We start from the raw sequence: 19,486 nt of genomic DNA, 5'->3' as shown, positions 1-19,486 counted from the left end.
GAGTTTAATCTGATGTCTTAATGAAATTTTCACTCTGTTGCTTCAAAAGTTCTTTCATTCTAACAACATCCTGCTAATCTTTCAAACGCTGACAGGAATACACCATGATCTCATAACTGACCTACTCTGGGCACACACTTGTTACCTCCTAATGCAAAACTGTAAGAGCTAGTACCAGTCCCCTGAGCCATACAACCAGCTTCCTTTAGCCTAGCTCTTTTAAACCCCCACTAGACTTATTTCCCTGTTCCAAGCAGCACTGAATGGTATTCTCAATTCTATCTTTACAGCTCTTCATGCAGTAAATAGTGAGGAAGCAGCCATATGATGCTGCCTTCAAACTCCAGCCTCCCTTCTGTAGTTAGAGAGGCCAGCTGGTGTTTCCCTCCTACCCATACGTCACAGCAGTAACATATAGAGGGCCTGTTCAGACAAACGTGGCATTTTAAGGAGCGTGTGTTGTGTTTTGGGGTCAATGGGCTGGAGGAATGTAACACACACACATTCAGAACCAGCAAAGGCTGACCATGCATTTCCCAATTCCTGTAGCCAAAGCATCACAGGAAAACTTGCATTCCTCCTCCCTCCCGTTCTGGTGGGGAGAGGTTTCACATGGAGAGGTGCAAAGTGGGTTAATGAGGAACCTGGCCATCTGGGACTCAGCAGGTACTTCCTGCCTTGCATTCCCCTCCCCCATGCCAATGAAATAAAAGAGCAGGCCTGTGGGCTGCTGTTTTGTACCCTTCCTCTGTGTGTGGGTGACTGGTCAGTAGCTCTAAGGTAAGACTAGGTAGGGGCTTGTTGAAAATCAGTGCCCTTGGTTAAGGGGATTGGGGGAATAGTTGCTCAGACTATGGTTCTCACTCTGAAAGTATCATTGCCCTCTTGAAGTTTGTTTGGTTCTGCTGTGGGTGTTTGGCTATAGGTCCTTCCTTAAAAGTGAAACTAGCTCCTTAAGAGGAGTAGCTTTAATGTTTGCCTGGAGTTGACTTGCAGGGCTTGAGTGGCCTACAGGTTTCTGGGGTGCTCCTTTCACAGTATGATGATTCCTGAGTCCTATGTGAACAATTGCTAGTGGTTCCCCCTGCTTTCCCTCTACAAGGTAACTAGTAAGTGCTTGTGTCATACTAGCATTGTCTTAAGCAGCTAGCCTAACTAATTGGCTGTATGTAGGAGGCTTGTTGAGGAGACCTGGGATAAGAAGGTTAGAAGTGGAAAATTTGTTGACAAACCTCTGATCTTGACTTTTTTTTTTTTCCTGGGCCTGTGTTCATGCACTGCTGGCTGCTAGTGCACTGAGCATGCATATGAAAGTGGTGGGGGAAGAAGCCATAAAAGCTCTCCTGGAAAAAACAAGCTAAAATCCTACTCAGAGCTGTTTTCTACAGCAGTTCTAAATGAGAACAAGTAGCTAGGTATTGGGAGTCCCTAGAGCTTATCTTTCCCTTCTGTGTATGCATCTTCTGGTGGCCCTGGCCCTTGCATGTACTAGCCCACCTCGGCTTTGGAAGGGGCAGCCTTATTTTGCTTAGGACTGTGCATGGCAAGCCAAGTGTCAGCTTCCTCATACTGGTCCACTAGTTAACTCTAACCTAGAATGCCTAGTATCCATCCATGTCTAGAGTGCTCTCTTATTGTGTGATCATGAGTTTCCTATGGCTGTAGCTAGGGATGGTTATGACTCACCAGTGCTCACTAATTAACTTTTTAATAAAGCTTCATCTCAGTTAGCCCCAAAGCAAGTATAGCATTTACTTGCCTAGAATGTCTTCCACTATCTGTAGATGCTGCTTCAGCTCTAGCCTTGCTGTGACTACAAGGCATGCTTCTGCATTAGACTCCCTTCACAAATCTCCAAGACACACAATGCTTAGCTTGAGATGGTTATGGGTATACAAGTGCAGTTCCTGCTGTAGACCTAGGGGCTGGTGGGTGCTTGGCATACTAAAGCTATGTGTCTACAACAAATTAGGGGCATGTATCCCAGTTTGCATACACCACTGTTATGCACAAGTATGTGTAGCTGTGGTAGAATGACATGGTTAAGCTGTGGTGCCACTGCCCAAGTACTAACTGGCCTGACCCCTGTGTGTGAATAGCTTGTACAAGTATGTATTTGTGAGCTGGGAGGCTGTAGTGTAGATGCAGAGCCCAGATTAGAGACCCCTTTAGGCTACCTCAGGATTTGGAATAGGCACCCACCCTTCCTTCCTCAGCCCCCCAATGACACTGCAGAGTGTTTACCTTGTGATAGTTGCACCACTGGAATATGGGTAGAAGCTGCTAAATCTCTTAAGTGGCTACTTGGCATAGACTTTTCTTCATGGCTCCTAGGTTTGACTTCCCTACCAAGCCTATGTATTAACTGTAGCTGACAAGCGCTGATCTGCCAGCTGGGGTGCAGTGATATCCTTGGCAAACTGTCCCACATCCCTCTCCTTGGTGTTGGTACCATGGGAAGAATGGACACTTTATTCTTTGTTTCTGTAACAAGGGGGTTGAAGGAATGCATGTGGTGGGTGTTTTGTTTTGTTTCTGGGTTGGTAGCTTTCTTTACACTTCCTTCCTCTTTCATCACCTCCAGAGCATAGCTTCATATGTAATAGGTGACCCAGAGTAATGGAGGGCTGGAAAAGGAAGGCATCTCTCCACTCCTTGGGGTTTTTAATCTAGCCCAGTACTTGCAGTCTGCACTGTTGCATCTTCTGAGGTCCCATCTAAACAACACTTTAAGTAGTTGAGGGAACCCATTTAAAACAGTAACACCCCTATTCAAGAGCTGGCTATGTTAATACTCAACAAAAGACAATTGCTGCTGCAATGTGTGTGTGGTGGGAGACCATGAGGCTCTAGCTTTTTCTTGATCGCTGTCAGAACTTACCAGTTAAAAGAAAACAAGTACTAGGCTAGAACAGAATCTATCCAATGATGTTAGTTTCCCCCATCTCTCCCCTCCTCCCCCAACCAATGTTAACTGGGCTCTATCTGAGATTAATTTGAGAACTGCTTGGTTTGAAACCAGCATAGGAAGGTCCTGGTTTAAAATCCTAGTTGAAAAAGGCAGTGGGTTTTTTTTAGGGAGAGGGTAGCAATGGAAAACTCATTGCATAGCTTGATTGATAAATGGCAAGGAACTCATTGGCTCAACCTCTGGAATCAGCCTTGTACAGGTTATTAAAGGTATTAGTTTAGTCTTCCATTTGCAGTTGGGCTAGTGGATCCCTTGGGGGCATGAGAATGAGCTATCAAAGTAGCTGCTACCTTAATTAAGGAATACTGCAGACTAAAGCAACTACTGTATCTCCTAATTCTTCACAGCTGAGCTGCCATGACAAGATTGCCCATGATAAATCATGGAGCAGGACCGCCACATATGGATAAGTCTTCAGGGCAAGACCCAACAATGGCTTCCCTAAGAAGGAGAAAAAGCACCATGAGAGTAACCCCATGCCCTGCCACTGCCTTAGTGACTGTTGCCAAAGGGCATAGATGGCAAATCATATTGGCTATGGTCACCTGCTTCCTTGCTTGCACCATTGCATGTAATGAAGGGTCTTCAGCTACTCCTTGTCAGAACCCTCTTGGCACTGTGCCTACATCTTCGCCCTTGCAGCCTGACTTATTGCTATCCCAGAATGCTACTGCTGGCATCTTGCTGAAATCCAACAACTACTTACTGAACCACACTGTAAAAGGGCAAACTGGCTTGCATACTGATGGGGAAAAACATTTTAGGAGTTTACTGGCAGACTCTGTAGGCACCACAGACCAACTACGCCTCCCAGAAGCCAAATGGAGTGACTTAAGCCAGATCTCTGCACTTGCATTCAAGCTTGATGGAAAAGGGAGTCTGCATTATAAATCGGGAGTTGCCAAGAAAGATAAGAATGGCATTGACTCTAAGACTCTGAGACCTGAAACTTCTCTGGCTCTTGATGCACTAGCTAAAATTACAGGCTTCTCTTCTAAGCGTTCCCGTGAGGGGCTACAGGCATTCTCTAAGGAGGACCTGATGTTCTCCCCACATGCATCTGGAGCAATGGATTCTAATTACCCTGCAACAGTACCTGGTACTCTGTCCCAAGCACCATCACTTCTGATAGATGTGGACTTCTTGCAGTATGATCCATTGCACTCTGCTCCAAAGGCATCTGCACAGCCCCTAAAAACTTCTCCAGATACTGCCTCTGTTGCTCAGTTAAGGCCAAACTCCAGCTTGACACAACAAGCTGCTGCAGACAGTCTCACTAGTGAGGCACAGGGTCTGTATAAAATGACCCACTTTACCACACTAATGGCTTCCAGCACTAGCCTAGATCAGAGGGCCACTAGTGTCTTGCCTACATTCCTGAACTCTGCACTTCAGACACCTAGGGCTAGCAAAGAACCTTCCTATTTAATGTCACTGACCCCAAGTCCTACCATGCCAGCCAGCCCAACTGTTGTTCCCACACAGAATAACTTAACCATGAGTACCAATTTCCCACAGTCCACATCTCTGGAAGCAACTAATGTTGGCCCTGCAGAACTGATTGCCAGTAGGTGGCCAGGTTCTTCCCCCATATCAAGTGGTGTGGCTGCTCACAAAACTGTGGTGCCAGTGTGGCTTGGTACTGTTCCTGGGACACAGCCAGGGTCTCTAATACCATCCCCTCCTTCAGGAGACAGTTTCTTGGACAAATCCCCCAGTGTAACTGTGCCCAAACAGGAACACAGTCCCTCTGAACTATCTGATGTGACTAAATTCACATTGAGTGCTCTTTCTGTTAGCATGTCACAATCCACTAATCTGCTCCCAGCCCCAGTATCTATGGGAAGACTGCCCTCTGCCAAACCAGTGGCCAGCACCTCAGCTTACGCACCATTGCATGTAGGTGACCTGAGCTACTTCACAGAACACCCATCTCCTGGGCCCCCTACTGTTCCAGACACCTTAGCAGGCCCCACTGAAGGGGTAGAGACTGAGGAGCAGCTTACTGCAGCAGTACTGATGGCTGTCACACCCACTGTTAGAGTCTCAACTGGTTGGCCAACACTACCTGTACATGTCAGCACTACTGCACAATCTCATCCCCCATCTGGTGCACCAGCCTCACCATTAAAGGTAACTCTTGCTGGTGTGGTGCATTCAAGTTCAGTAGAAGTTTCATCTGGGTTTCCTTCACAGAGTGGTGTAGGGACAGATCTCCCTATTGCTCTGTCTGGACACAGAGGAACCAGGGCTCACATACCCTCAGTTCCCAAGGCAGCCACTGCTGGGCTGGGCCAGCCACTAGTTCTAACTACTAGTTTATCAGACATTCCAGCTGATCTTGAGACACCAAGCTCTCTGGTGCTGGAAGAGACCTCTCCTGAGGCCTTTTCAGAACAGACCATTCTCCCTGGAGTCCCTCATGGTCTAGTAACTAGTGCTAACACTTTCACTGGTGCTGCAGACAGTGATATGACTCAGCTGACTGGAGGTGTTACAGAGGGTCCTCCTTCAGTTGCAGCTGGAGTTGGCCTTTCCTCAGCCACACAGCCCCTTGATCATCTCAAACTTGATGTAGAGACTGCCAGCACTTCCTCTACAGAGAGAATCCTGAAAATGGGACAGCTGGGTCATAGACTGAAAGAGCACACTACTGAGATGGCATGTGCTGGCTCTGATTCCACTAGCTGTCCAACCTGGGTGTCGTCTGACCTGAATACAGCTGCAGAAGAGAAGGGTTCTCCTAGCCTTGCTATTGCACATGCTCCTGCCAATCTAACAATAGTTTATCTCCCTCAGGAATCAATGAGAGGGGTCTCCTCCAAGCCAGACACTCCAGTTGCTGGGACCAGTCAGGCTTTGACCTATTCCACAGTCCTGACTAGTGTGAAGCCTATTGCAGACTTCCTGCATGAAGACACTGCAGCCTATTCTCCATCCCATATGCTGCCTATTAGCAAAGGCCCTAGAACTCAGTCCAGTATTTCTGCTTGCTGCCCTGAGACATCCCCTAGTGTCCCAGGAGCCAGTACAGCTGCAAGCATCACTAGTGCTACCCTCTACAGGGAATTACCTAAAACAGTGAAGTTCCTTGATAAAGAGCAGACTCAGCCAACTGCTGAAGTAGTGGCTACAATGCCTACTGGCTCCTCAGAGCTCCCGCTCAGAGCTTCAAGTGATGCTCCAACTACAGAGCTGCTTTCCAGTTCAAGTTCAACAAAGGCACAAGCCCAACCAGCACGTAAGCATTATTCGCTCCGTAGACCAGGAATGAGAAGAAGACTGTCCACCCCAGCTGACTCAGTCTTAGCCTACTCAACCACATCTCTGCCTAGTGGGATGGACGTCCAGCCAAGGCCAAAGGTGCGCACTTCTCCACAGAATAAGACCTTCCCTATGTTGCCCTCTAAAATAAGTAGTGATACAAGTGCCATAATGGAGACTGATGCAAATGTCACCCATTCCACTCCCCAGCACCTAAACAGGACCAGGCTAGCACTGCTTGCTGGCTCAACTCCTATTGGAATGGAACATACTCCAGTGCCTATAACAGCAGTAGGTGTCCCAGTAACCTCCACTACAGCTGCATCATCAGAATGGAAGCCCACATCAGCAACTCTGGGAGAGCACAAAATCCCAGGTGTGTCTACAAAGGCTGCAAACTTCAGTGGGTTGGCCTCTGCTGAGTCTCCAGTCACTGCTATGGCACCTGCTGTTGGGTTGACCTCCACAAGCTCAGCTGTGTCCAAGGCTACACTAGTCAAAAACAGAACAGCTGCTCCACTGCCATCACCTCCAGCACAAAGTACAACTACACTACTTGCTAGTACAAACCTTACACAATCTTCTGGGCCCAAAGCTCCCATTTTCCAGTCCCTCACTGAAGCCAAACCTAGTGTGGTGACTTCCCTTCATAGTACCCCCCGTATTCCACCCACAATAAAGACCACTGCCCCGCTGACTAGTGCCAGAACTTCAACCACAGCTGGCCTGCAGCTTCCTACTGTAGCAAAGCCAACTAGGCTGATGCCTTGGAGCAAAACCACTGTATCACCGTTGCTTATACCTCCTATGTCAACCTTATCCACCCGCTTGCTGCTAATCTCCCAACACCTTTCAACAGCTAAAACAGACCTTAGTGTACTAACTAGGACAATGGCTGCAAGAAAGAACTTAACCACAGCTGCAGTGACTGCCAGGCAGGTGGCTACAACCAAAACTGGTATTTCAAAACAGATTCTGCCTGAATCCAAGGTTCCAACACTGAGTTTCTCCCCTAAGGGAAAGACTGGGTCTGCAAGTAGACCTACATCACCTTCACTGCAGTTGCCTGTGCATATCCTACCTCTGCAGTTCTGTCTTATTAGAATTGCTTACACAGAACTCCTGAAGAACAAGTCTTCTGATGATTACAAGAAGCTGGAGAAAGAAGTGAAGTTAACTGTAAGTAGAACTCCTCTAAATCCAACACTTTCAGAAGTCAGCCAGTTACTAGAGCTAAACTTGGCTCCTCTGGTTGCCAGGCTGCAACTGAGTAGCTACTTGTAGCTTGTTTTCAGCTCATGTTGGCTATGAAGACTCATCCTCAGAGAGGAGGAGTCTTATCTAGCCCATAAGGATCCTAAGTAGGATTCTTGATGGGTAGTAGTTCAACACCACCTCCATATCAGACTGGCATCTTTAATGAGTATCCAGTGCACATACTTCTATCATTGAACAGACACAAGTTTGGTTTTAGTCATGATCAATAGTACCCAGATTCAGACAAGCAGTCTGTAAGCAAGGGGCTTTGTCCTCCCAAATGAGCCTCTGACCGTAAGATGAGTAAGGTAGCTCTAATGCTTGGAACACAATACTTGGACTGTGGTAAGGCAAATTCTTTGTGCTATGCATGGTGATGCTGAGATAGCCTTTCCTATAAATCCTTCAGACCCATGTGGACTTATATATACACACACCCCTTCTCCTCCCCCCTCCCCACCAGACTCTGTGCTTATCTATTAGTCTCATTTGAATCTCTGCTTCACTTCCCAATCCAAGAACTAGTGGTGTTGACTTCACTTCCTGGCTCTGTGCAAATGAGTCCAGGTTCCTACAAGTCTGACCACGCTTCCAGTAAGCCCTTGCTATGCATAGTGAAGTAACTTGTGAAAATCTGTGGACTTAACAAGTGGCTTTTCTTGTTTCCAGCTAAACAAGATGTTATCCAGCTATGAGAACTTTCTCAAAGCAAACATTCTCCAGTTTTTGTGAGTATCTTACACAACATGCACCAGGCCTCTGAGGAAGGCAACACCTAGCTCTGAGAAATACTAGGCTTTTAAACATGCTGTGCATAGATTCCATCACAGCTTCTTAGGGTGACCAGACGTCCCGATTTTATCGGGACTGTCCCGATATTTGCTGCTTTGTCCCGCGTCCCGACCAATGTTAGGTCGAGACACTGGACAAACAAGCAAAGGCTCCGGAGCCTGGAAGGGCTCGTGCCCTTCCCCGCCCCGACTCCGCCCCCTCCTTCCCCCATTGGCTCCCTCCCCAAATCCCCGCCTCTTGCCAAGCAAACCATGCCCAGGAGACGCAGGGGAACGCGGGGCCGGGGTGAGTGTGAGTCCGGCCTGGCCCCGAGCAGGCAGGACTCGGGCACGGTACCTGGAGGGAGATTAGGGGGTGGCCTGCGGGGCCAGGCGGCAGCTGTTCTCCCCACCTGGGCAGCGGGACATGGGAGCAACTGCTGCTGCAGCTCCCACTGCCGCGGGGGGAGGAAGCGGCCAAGCATGTGGCGCCCGGGCCCGAACCCCCCGGGCCTGCTGCGGGGACCCAGCAGCACACACGCTGCGCCCAGCCGCTGGCCAGTCGCGTCTGGGCTGGCTGCCCAGCTGGTGCAATCCCGCGGCGGAGGCATCGGCAGCCCAGCCCTGTTCGTTCCCCTGTGGGACCCGAGCGGGATGGGAGGGCTGGGGCCTGCTGCCCCCACTCCAGGGCCGCCCGCGGGATTGCACCAGCTGGGCAGCCAGCCCAGACGCGAGTGGCCAGGGGCTGGGCGCGCTGTGTGCACGCTGGGTCCCCGCAGCAGGCCCGGGCTCGGGGGGTTCGTGGGCACAAGAGCCGCAGCTGCCAAGCTTGGCCAGCGGCCGTTTCCTCCCCCCGCGGATGTGGGAGCTGCAGCAGCGGCTGCTCCCATGTCCCGCTGCCCAGGTGGGGAGAACAGCCGCCGCCGCCTGGCCCCGCAGGCCACCCCCTAATCTCCCTACAGGTACCGCGCCCGAGTCCTGCCTGCTCGGGGCCAGGCCGGACTCACACTCACCGTGGCCCCGCGCTCCCCTGAGTCTCCCCGGGCCTCCCTCCAGCACTTGTGGAGGGAGGAGGAATCGGGGGTGGGGGATTTATTTATTTTTTTGCTCTGCCGCCATTTTTTTCCCCCTCTGCCCCCGTGCCCTCGCCCCCCCCTGCGTCCCAATATTTGACCTGGGTGATCTGGTCACCCTACAGCTTCTGTCTAAGCTATGCAGGGAAGAGGGTAAGCCTCAGGTGGGGATCAAGTACTTCAGGTTGTCTTGCTTCCCTTCCCATCTGGATGGGATGACTTACCAAGTCACACAACAGAAACAGGTTGGGTACACATAGTGATGGAAACTGTCTACTAGAACAGACTGTAGATGGCTATTGGCTGACAAACGCCTTGGGGGAATACTAAGTTCACACTTTAAACTGGTGTTCCTTTGGAATAGCCTCTCTAAAGCTTGACTTGTGTTTGCACAATCCTATCATGCCTCTAAACACTTCTAATCTAGCTGTCTCCCTGGCCTCTCACAGGAATGGCTCCGTTATTGTTGAGAGTGAGGTTCTATTCCAGAGAGATGGCCCTGCTCCCACAAACTCTGACCTCATCCGTACAGTTGTCACAGAAGTGGAAAGGAAAATGGACACCTTTTTCCACTGGAGAGTGGATGTCAAGTCTGTCCGGTCAAATGGTAAGCACCTAGTCACTGCAGGACAATACAGTGCCCAGCAGCAGGGTAGAGCTCCCGCTACCACTCCTCCTCCTCCTCATTCCCAGATGGCTGCAGGAACAGTCAAGCCTGCCCTCCAATAACCAAGCCAGGTGGCATGTGCCTCTTAGAGGTGGCTTCTGCAATCTCCATGTACACTCAGTGACTCATCACAATTGGGTGATGGGAAGGGGTGTTGGCTCTCAATTAGGCACAAGCCATATATTTGGAGACTACTATACCATGTTTCTTTATAACCATTCACTGTCATGGGTAAACTGCATTTTGCTGCACTTTGCTTCAAGGAAAATATCAGAGTAGAATGCCCTTCCTACAGGTTCTCCATACCTAAGATGGAGCATGCCTCCTGCCACCTTAGATTTCTCCCTCTGGCCAAAACTTTCTCCCCACACATTAAAACAGTGAGTCTTCTAGTTTGGGCTTCAGGCTCAATGCCTATGTACTGCTTGAACATCAGCTCTCCAGCATTAGACAGACAAGCAGGAGGGTGGCTTGGTAATGGCTTGGTGTCCTGTCTAGGGAATGTTACTACCATTCTGCCTCCTTGTCTAGGTTTCAGCCTTGAGAATCTAGAACCAGAAAAGCTGTCAGTCTCATTCACTGCTCTGAGACTTGGCTTGATTGCAGCATTTGGTGGTGTGGTTACCCAGGGCCCTCTGGACCAACTAAACAATGTGGTATGGTAACTCTTATGCTGAATCATATGACAATGGACTAGTGTCTCCCCTTCCCTCCTGTAAGGGAAGAATGATAACCTCCTGGTTAAGGCATGGGAATGTGGGCTCTTCTGTCCCTTTGCAGATATCAAGGGACATACCCAAAGTGGGGATAATGCTTGACAGTCTTGCAAGGCAGAGTGACTCACTAACTGTAACAGAGGTCTTAGTGCCCTGCAAATAGAGGCTAGTGGAGATGGTGCCACACAAATAAGAACTATATGGCTGTAGATAGCAATCAGACCACCAGAATTGCAATCTAGTTCCACTGGGGTGAAAGGAAACAGCAGCTCAATTGCATATCAAGGACTGAGACATGAACAGATATTTAGAGGATGAAAACAGCAGCTTAAGTAACTGAATTAAGAATAAGGTACCTGATGAATAGTTGCTTCAGAAGGTGGGTTGAGGAGGCTGGAGAAGCTGGGAAACAAATTGTCCCCTTTCTTCTCTGTAGGTGGTTCAGTCTCTGGAGGCCCTGTACAAAGTGAAGAACTTCTCCTTTGTCAGACTCAGGTATGGAAAACTCAAGAGGTGGTGGTTCCTTTCAGAGCTCTAGACCTTACTTGGAAGTGAAACCTCCAGAAGCAGTCACTTGGCAGTGTGGGGGAACTCTGGCCAGTGCTAGGCAAAGTGCAAAGGAGCCAAATAACTTTCACTAGACTGCACAAAGCTAGACTGCTTTAGGGCACTGGTGGGTGGAGAGACCCTCTTCTGGGGTGACCCTAATAACCATTCAGCAGCTTCCAACTACCATTGACCACAGGACAGCAGGCCTGAGACTCCCTGAATTGTAGGGCATATAGAGAGCTTGCAATACATCTAACTAGTGACATCCTGTGGGTAGCATTATCTCTCTACCAAATACTCCTTCCCTAAGGAGCTCAATGACTTGCTCCTGTTGCCACTGTTTGTAAGCTAAACACCTTCTTGATGCAGGAGAAGGTGGAAGGAATGGAAGCAGCAAAGTAGAGGCAAGAATCCAACACTGCATACAATATCCTTGTGTTCCATACATAGAACACTGAACATTCAGGATAGCAGGAGTCGTAGAATATCAGGGTTGGAAGGGACCTCAGAAGGCCATCTAGTCCAACCCCTGCTCAAAGCAGGACCAAACCCCTCAGACTGTTTTTTGCCCCAGATCCCTAAATGGCTCCTTTGAGGATTGAACTGAAACCCTGGGTTTAGCAGGCCAGTGCTCAAACCACTGAGCTATCCCTACTCAGATTGAGACAAACAGGTAGAAAGCCAAGGTCTCCATGCTGTGATGCTAACAGGTCTCAGGAAAAAGTGCATCCTGTTCCATTAATGAGAACTTCTTTGTGTCACAATGCAACATCCTGTGATGAGACATCTCAAATGCCTGAAGCAGCATGTTGGGCATTGGACTCATTCTAGTTCTAGCACTGGCTCCAAACTAGTCAATAGTTTCTGGCTCTATTGCAATAAATCCCTCCTCCATTAACACACTCCCCTACTCATCCTTTAATTGGCTTTTGTATTAATCATCCAGTCTTAGATGCACCTGCTGTGAAATAGTCCCATGCAGAGCCCTATCTTTTTTTAAATCTTGCATTGTTTCAGGCATATATAATAATTTAATCCCACTCCCCAGATTTCCTCACCAATGCTACTAAAGTCCATTAATATACACATGGAATTAAGACACTACTTTTATCACTATCACTAAAAGAATAAAACACATCTTGCTTAAACCATGTAAAGTACTTAACTCAAACAAAATAATTTAGCCATTTCCAAGATAGACTAGTCTTGGTAAACTGACAAGAGATTTAGTGTTTTCCTGCAAATTACCACAGTCTGTATGTATGGGGTTTGTTTTTGTTTTGTTCGCAGAATTTGGTGGAAAAAGTGCACTTTTTTTTATGAGCTTCTGCTATTAGGGCAGCAGGTCCTGTGGGATCACAGACCTGCTGCAGGGCTTTATTGTGACTTCATAGTCTCTGCAGGGATTGCTATCAGAAATTAGTGACTCTACTGGGTGGCTGCAGTGCTGTTCCACTAACAACTGAAATGTGACACCAAGTGTGCTGTCAAGCCTCCAAACCCTTGCTGGCTCTTATCTTTATGCCCTGCTAAAACTCTCTTCTCCCCTAGGGATATCAAAGGTGATCTGGAAATCCGTGGTGAAGCCTACATTGACACACATGCGCATGCTGATGTCCACCAGGTTCTGCAAGTACTGAGGGGTCTTGTTAACTACTCTGTAGACTTGACAACTCTCTCTGTGGATGGTCAGTACCCTTCCCTCCGGTGCTGTTTCACTTGGCTGGTAGAGGCCACTGAACATTTATCTAGCTCTGATCTCTTCTTCCAATTCCAGATTCAAGGCTTAGCTTGCAGGTTTTCCCCATTTCCTTCCTGATCAACAACAGGACAGTTAATGAGAAACTGCTGGATCACACTTCTGTGGAACACCAGAACCTCACCAGGGACCTTGCTGATGTGGTAGGCATACCAAGTTTCCAGCCAGTGACCCCAGTGTAATCCGAGAGGTTTCTGGGGATGGACACACGACCCTATAGAATCCCTCTCGAGATCTTTAAGGCAGAAAGGAGGAATCTAGAAAGCATTGCTTCAGGCTAATACTAAATATAGGCCTTGGACTGCTCCATCTGCTAGGAGAAGGAGCACTCTTAACTTGGAATAAAATAGTTAGTTTTTATCATAATGGGTGCTCCAAGCTTCTGGAGATGCTAGTAATCCCCCAAGGCTCTCTAGTGAAACGAGACTCTCGAGGAGGACAGTCTGCTCTTTCTTGTTGCTCACTTAAATGATCACAAAAATCAAACAACTTTGTAAAATTCCATCACAACAAAAGCTTCAGCTGGAGGGCTGTGGTAGGGAAGGGGAGTGGCAATTAAACACAAGGTCAGCTACATGACTGTTAAGACTACACTATTGGAGCATGCTATGCTTAATCAGACTTTAGGAAGCTTTGAAGCTCAGACACTTATGTGGTGGTCTATATGTGAGGATTTAGAATTCCAGGCTCAACCTAGAATATTGACCTGGACTTAAGGCATCTGAGTTACTCCAGATCATGTATGTCCTTGCTGGAGCTCCCACAACTCTAACTGGTGGGTGAAGCTAACTCTTAAGCCTGGGTCTGACTCCAGCTGAGGAAGGAGTGGTCTGAATGGGGTTGAGCTGGAGACATGTTCTGAGTATCTTGTGAAGCTTCAGCCAACAATGGGACAAAATACCTATGGGAGGGGAACTAAATCAGTTTAACTCTTCCAGCTGATGCATGCCCTGAAGAAATACCAAGGCCTCCTGCAAGTGGTAATTCGAGACCTCCTGTGAGTAAATTCTCTGCCTCTGTGTAGGTTGGAAGGCATCTTGTCTGCCTCCTACAGATTTCTGGGGCACCAGGGGACCCATCTTGTATCTGTATAGGATATAGCACTACCTTAGGATTAGGAAGATGCCAGCTGAAAGTGGCTGACCAAAGCATTTGTTTGTGACACCTGTTTAGTCTGACCATTGAGACTCCCACCCTACAGTAATTGTTTCTGGATCCAAAAAGCATGCCTCCCTCTTCTACCTACTAAGTTCCCACCAACTTCAGTGAGCCTCTGCCTAGAAGGTAACCTTCTCCATAAGTAGTGGATCTTAATTCCCATGCTGCCTAGAGCCTGTGATGATTGGGTGGGTGTCTAAGGCTGAATGATTCCAGGATGCAGCCCTGGGTTAAAAGCCATGGATCTGGCTTTCAAGTCCAGACAGCCTGTGGCCCTCCGGGTGACTGCTGCTGTGCCTCACTGGAATCTATTGCTCTCTCCACAGAAGTGGCTCCCTGATCTGTCATGGTGATGTGGTATTCCAGCATCCTGCCCCAGCAAGTGCAGATGTTCTGCAGACTCTTGTTCGTTCAGTTGGTCCACATGACATGTTGGCTGGGTCAGGCTTTCAGGTGGACCCATATTCTTTCACAGTGGCAGGTATGACTGCTTGGGGATCTAGCTGAAATACTAGATGTCTTCAGTGGGGTGTTGGTCAAGTTCTGAAGTCTTACCCAGCTGTTCTAACATAGCTGTAGAACAGACCTCCAGTCTGAAACGCCTGGCTCCAAAGCACTAAATGTCAGGAGCAGAACCACAACCCCATGTGGATTGTACTGTACTACTGCTTTACCTGAGGGGAAGTGGCAATTATTTCTTCCCCTGCCACTCAAAACTAAGAGCTGGTCACACTTCCTGCTGCCAGTGGAGGCTCGAACACCCTGCATAAGGTGGAACTCTAAATTGTTGGCTATGGCAGCTGGCCATACCACTGCTTCAAACAGCCCACAGGGATTGGCTCCAAAGAACTATTGATCTAATGTACCAGTTGAGACTCCTTTTCAGAGGAAAGAATACTAAACTGAGCTCCTGGTGGAAGGCAGGAAACTGGGGAAGCTCTCTAGCTGAGAGACCAGACTAGAAACTGCCCCTGGAAGGGCTACATTCAAATAGCTCAGCTAAAAATAAGGCTGTGGTGATCACTAGATTGCAAGGCGGGGTGAAGAGGTGCTACTAAAAAGAATCTGACTCTTTGACAGGGGATTGCATAGTCACTATAGAACTAATCATCTCTCTTGACTCTAGATGATCAACTGGAACCTCCCTTTGTGCATCCAAGTTTCCCTGGATATGCTGTGGCAATTACTGTCATGTGTGGCCTTGTTATAATTGCCATTCCCATTGTGGCTCTGCTGGTAAGGTGGCAGTAATACTTAGTAAGCATAGCCTCTGGCGGAAGGCATGGTATCTGAACTTTCTGTACAGTTTTTTTTTTTTGGTACCCTCTCCATTCACCTTGGGTGTGGGGGGGGGGGTGAATGTTCCTGTAACCAGGGATCTATAAACAGACATGGTGTATTACTTGGCATGCAAAGGGATGGAGATCCCACAAATTGGCTTGAACAGTGGTGAGCATTTCTAGAGAGACTATCTAACTGGCTCATGATGGTATACTACATCTTGTATAAGTGAGGCACAAGCAGATGGCTGTAATTTGCTCTTGAGCAATGCAAGTGGAGACAGTTGTGTAAAATATAAATTGGTCAACCTAACTATTCTCCTCCTGGAACTCTTTTAAATAAGGAATGAGGCCATCTTTGGCTGTAGAAGCTCACCTAGCAGTAAAGCTGAGTTAATATGTACCACCAATTTGCTCCATTTCTAGGTGGTAACTTTTTACCTCTTGTATAAAAGTTATATACTCAACAGGCTTGTCCAGTAGCCTGGTCCACTGAGCCATTGTGTAGGCTAGCCTACACAAGGGTGCATGTGGCCTAGAGCTCTCTATTCAGAGCAGCTGTCAGTCATTTCCTAGTCACTGGTGATACATCTCACTAGCCTGTTAGCACAGATCTCTTCTCACACTTATGGTGTAATTTTTTTTTCTGACTAGTACCTACATTCTGGGCTATTTGGCTGGCATGACAAGGCTATAATTCAGGGTAGGAGAGACCATGAAGCAGGGACACAAACGTTTGAACTGGATAACCAAGGATTCTGCTCTACCACTGAAGAGGCAAGTAACAATCCGGGGGGGTGGGGGGGACAATGTTTCCTTTCTTAAATTCCCTGCCTAAGGTGAGCACAGACTATTATTGCTACCAGGCCCCAGAATACTAAGGTGGCACATACAAGGGAGGTAACAGGTCTAGAGATGCCAGTGTTGCTTCTTACTGGGCTTTGTAAAGTCCACTGCTCTTCAGAGCTTTCCTACCATGTCCCAGAGTGCTGCTTTGCAGATCTGCTATTAATACCCTCACTCTTACAACTTATCTGAAGCTTCCTTTCCCCACTGAAGAGACTACTACCAAATCCCCATGGCTTCACACCTTTCCAATATTAAGAGATGTGGGGATCCTTCCTTCCAAGCTGAGATCCAGCATTAGAGGGGGAGATGGCATATTGCTGCTCCTGGCAAGGAGCAGCTTGCTAGCATTCTGTGCTAACTCATTCCACATAATGCAATGTTAGACTTCTCCATATATGCCTTTCTCTAAGATAATGGAGCTCTCCCTCATGAGATAGACTTGTCCCTCTGTAGCAAAAGGTTACTGAGTACAGGGTCCCAAAGATCAGAGAGGTAGCCTTGTTAGCCTGGATCTGTAAAAAGCAGCAATGTTCTGTGGCACCTTATAGACTAACAAATGTATTGGAGCATGAGCTTTCGTGGGTGAATACCCCCTTTGTCAGATTCATGACTACATGCATCTGACAAAGGGGGTATTCACCCACAAAAGCTCATGCTCCAATACATTTGTTAGTCTATAAGGTGCCACAGAACATTGCCGCTTTTTACAGGGTCCCAAAGGAAAGTCTCTTGGAGGAGGGAGGGGGGCAGGAGAAGATCTCTAGGGGTTTGAGTGACTCTCTTCTTCTGAACTGCAGGTTGATGGCAGACATTCCCACACATCTACCAAATACTCTGCCAGAGAGTGAAGATGCAATGTACAAGTTCTTCCTGGCTCATGGGCCTAAATTTCCAACCTGCTGTAGAAACAGGAAGGTTCCAAGCACTATCTCTGGTGGGGGGGTGTCAGCATTCATGCTGCTTTCCAAATGTGAATGTTTCTGAAATCCCTTGGATAGTGCAAACTTTGTCATTTCATAGAACTGAATCCTTTTCTGCACCCTGAATAAACTCTATCTACACTATAGAACTACAAAAGTAGCCACAACTGGGTTCATTTTTCCACAGTCTGGAGGGAGGTGGCAGCACCAGGTGCATGCTGGCTAACTTGTTGGTGGAAGTGACACCACCTGCCTCCTTGAAGAGAATCAGTGCTGTAATAAAACAAAGGCCTGATTTCCCTCAGTGATGCTTAAATTGTGCATAGCTCTATTGTTGAGGACTAGCTGCTCCTTCCGAGGGAACATGAGGAGGCAGACTTCTATCAACCTGAACTAACTCCTAGATGAAGTGCCTCTTGACCTAGCAAGAGTTCTGATGAGGTATTCAGTGTGAATAATGCCCTAGCTCTCCCTGACTTGAGCAGAAATCCCCCTGTGAGATAGGGAAGCTTTATTGTAAGCATGCATTTGACTTAAAGTTTTAAGTTGTTTTAAACTGTCTCCTACTTGTATCTTGGCTTGCTACTGAGTGTAGCTACAGTGCCAAAACATCTTCTGATGGTTGCTGTGATTAGGAGGCTTAAGATACTTGGTTTCTGTAACTCTGAACCAAGGGCAGTTTTGTGACTGCTTAAACTAGCTGAGTTCTTCGAGCAGGGAGGACATCAGACCATCTCACTCCCAGACTCTCTATAGCAGTACTAGGGCAGTCTCGAGGCAGTTGCCTCTCAAACAGCTCCTTAAATGAGTTAAGATAAGGTCTTCCAGCTAAGTTTCCTAGAAGCTTTGCTGTGGCACACAAACATCCCTCCTTGATCTTTCATTTCCTGCTTAGGCAAGCCCTCTGGAAGCTGCTAGCCTGCCCAAGTGAGGACTCCTTCCTCCTCAGCTCCTTTCCAGGCTGCCCTTTTAGCCAGAGGACATGCTTCCCTTTAAGAGCTACCCAGACTTTTTTTTTTTTCTCAGTCTGAGCAACTACAGAAGATCCAGCCCAGACTTGCTTTCACTTGCCAGGTGGACTCCTGCCCAAGCTAGCTTATTTGGTGGCAGCATCCCTGGGATGTGGAAATAGTGTCAGCTTGAGTCACTATAAGGCCATGTCTCCTTAGCTGACATGCCCTTGAATGATGAGCACTTCCAACTTTCTGAGAAATGTCTCCTGTCAAACTGGGGTCACAGAAACCAACTAGCATGTTCGGAGGAAGCTGAGAATCTACTTCAGATGGGTGACCTAGATCAAGAGGGGTGATATTCCAGTACTTGGGATGCTTCCACTCTTAAAGGAATCTATTCTTGTGCCATTCAGAGAGACCACTTGATTACCTGGGTAATGGTGCATTACTTCTGCATCATGGACTGCTTGCATTCAAACTCTCAACAAGCCTGTGCTTTCTTCTGAGAAACTACTTGGCTAACATAATTATGCAGAAGAATCTGCTTGCCTTAGAAATGGACTCCTATTGTAGTCCTCCCTCTCCAGGTTGTGGGGAGGGGGAAGAGTAGCAAACAGTATGAGGCCAAATGTAGTAGGGTGACAGTGAACTCCTATTTCAAAGTGCCTGCTGCTGACATAGCTTTCTCTGCCAACAGCAGGATTTTTTTTTTCCCCCCTCACAGCAAACTAGTTTAATTTGTGCCGCTTTTTTATATGCGTATCTTTGGATTTGTGGTAATCATTTCAGAGAATGTGTACTTTGTGTTTCTGAATAAATGGTCTAAGAATAAACTCTCTGCTGGCATGTGCTTATTCAGAGTGGGTCAAGGGTATCCTGAAGCTGACCCTCTAACAATGTTCCAGATTCACTGTGGCTTCCATAGTCATTACTTTGTACATGGGGGATTGATAAGGATTTTTGCTGGGTTTTGAAGGAATTACATTGGACTGCAATGGTTCCAACAGGGGGAGGGACCTCCTTTTTCCCCCCCTCCGAGTCTGTGATCTGCTTCTGCAGCATAACAACCCTTTACCTTCCGCATGTCCTCCACGTGCACCTTAACCTATTGTTTGTCTTCTCATTTGAAGATGGTGCAGCATGCTCCCCACTCCACAGCTGGACACTTCCCCTTTGGGGTGGTTTGCTCCCCTGGGGGCTCTGACATGGAGCAGTCTATGCACTCAGGAGACTGCAGGGTAGGGCTGTGACTATTCCCTGTGCTAAGGATGCAAGAGGTTGGAGTGCAGGAGAGGGAGAA

General features: G+C 47.8%; 1 protein-coding gene across 1 annotated transcript; it reads left to right on the top strand.

The window, feature by feature from the left end:
* Positions 1-686: 686 nt before the first annotated feature.
* On the top strand, positions 687-19,014 carry LOC123344554 (mucin-12-like). The gene is made up of 13 exons (XM_044980908.1): positions 687-780; positions 3,319-7,414; positions 8,162-8,220; positions 9,785-9,942; positions 10,534-10,658; positions 11,155-11,213; positions 12,819-12,955; positions 13,045-13,169; positions 13,965-14,023; positions 14,511-14,665; positions 15,311-15,420; positions 16,119-16,241; positions 17,111-19,014. The coding sequence occupies exons 2-13, from the start codon at positions 3,329-3,331 to the stop codon at positions 17,159-17,161; spliced, it is 5,247 nt and encodes a 1,748-aa protein (XP_044836843.1). The 5' UTR covers positions 687-780; positions 3,319-3,328; the 3' UTR covers positions 17,162-19,014.
* Positions 19,015-19,486: the final 472 nt, after the last annotated feature.

The sequence above is a fragment of the Mauremys mutica genome, chromosome 11 (assembly GCF_020497125.1).
Source record: "Mauremys mutica isolate MM-2020 ecotype Southern chromosome 11, ASM2049712v1, whole genome shotgun sequence".
NCBI classification, from domain to species: Eukaryota; Metazoa; Chordata; order Testudines; family Geoemydidae; genus Mauremys; species Mauremys mutica.
Note: the sequence above shows the minus strand (reverse complement) of the source record. Positions and strands in the feature narration are given on the sequence as shown.

Bases quoted from the DNA above. Each gene is read 5' to 3' on its own strand.
- LOC123344554 (XM_044980908.1), top strand. From the start codon at position 3,329: ATGACAAGATTGCCCATGATAAATCATGGAGCAGGACCGCCACATATG. The intron at 9,943-10,533 runs GTAAGCACCTAG...CTCCTTGTCTAG, and splicing joins CAAGTCTGTCCGGTCAAATG to GTTTCAGCCTTGAGAATCTA. The intron at 14,024-14,510 runs GTGAGTAAATTC...CTCTCTCCACAG, and splicing joins GTGGTAATTCGAGACCTCCT to AAGTGGCTCCCTGATCTGTC.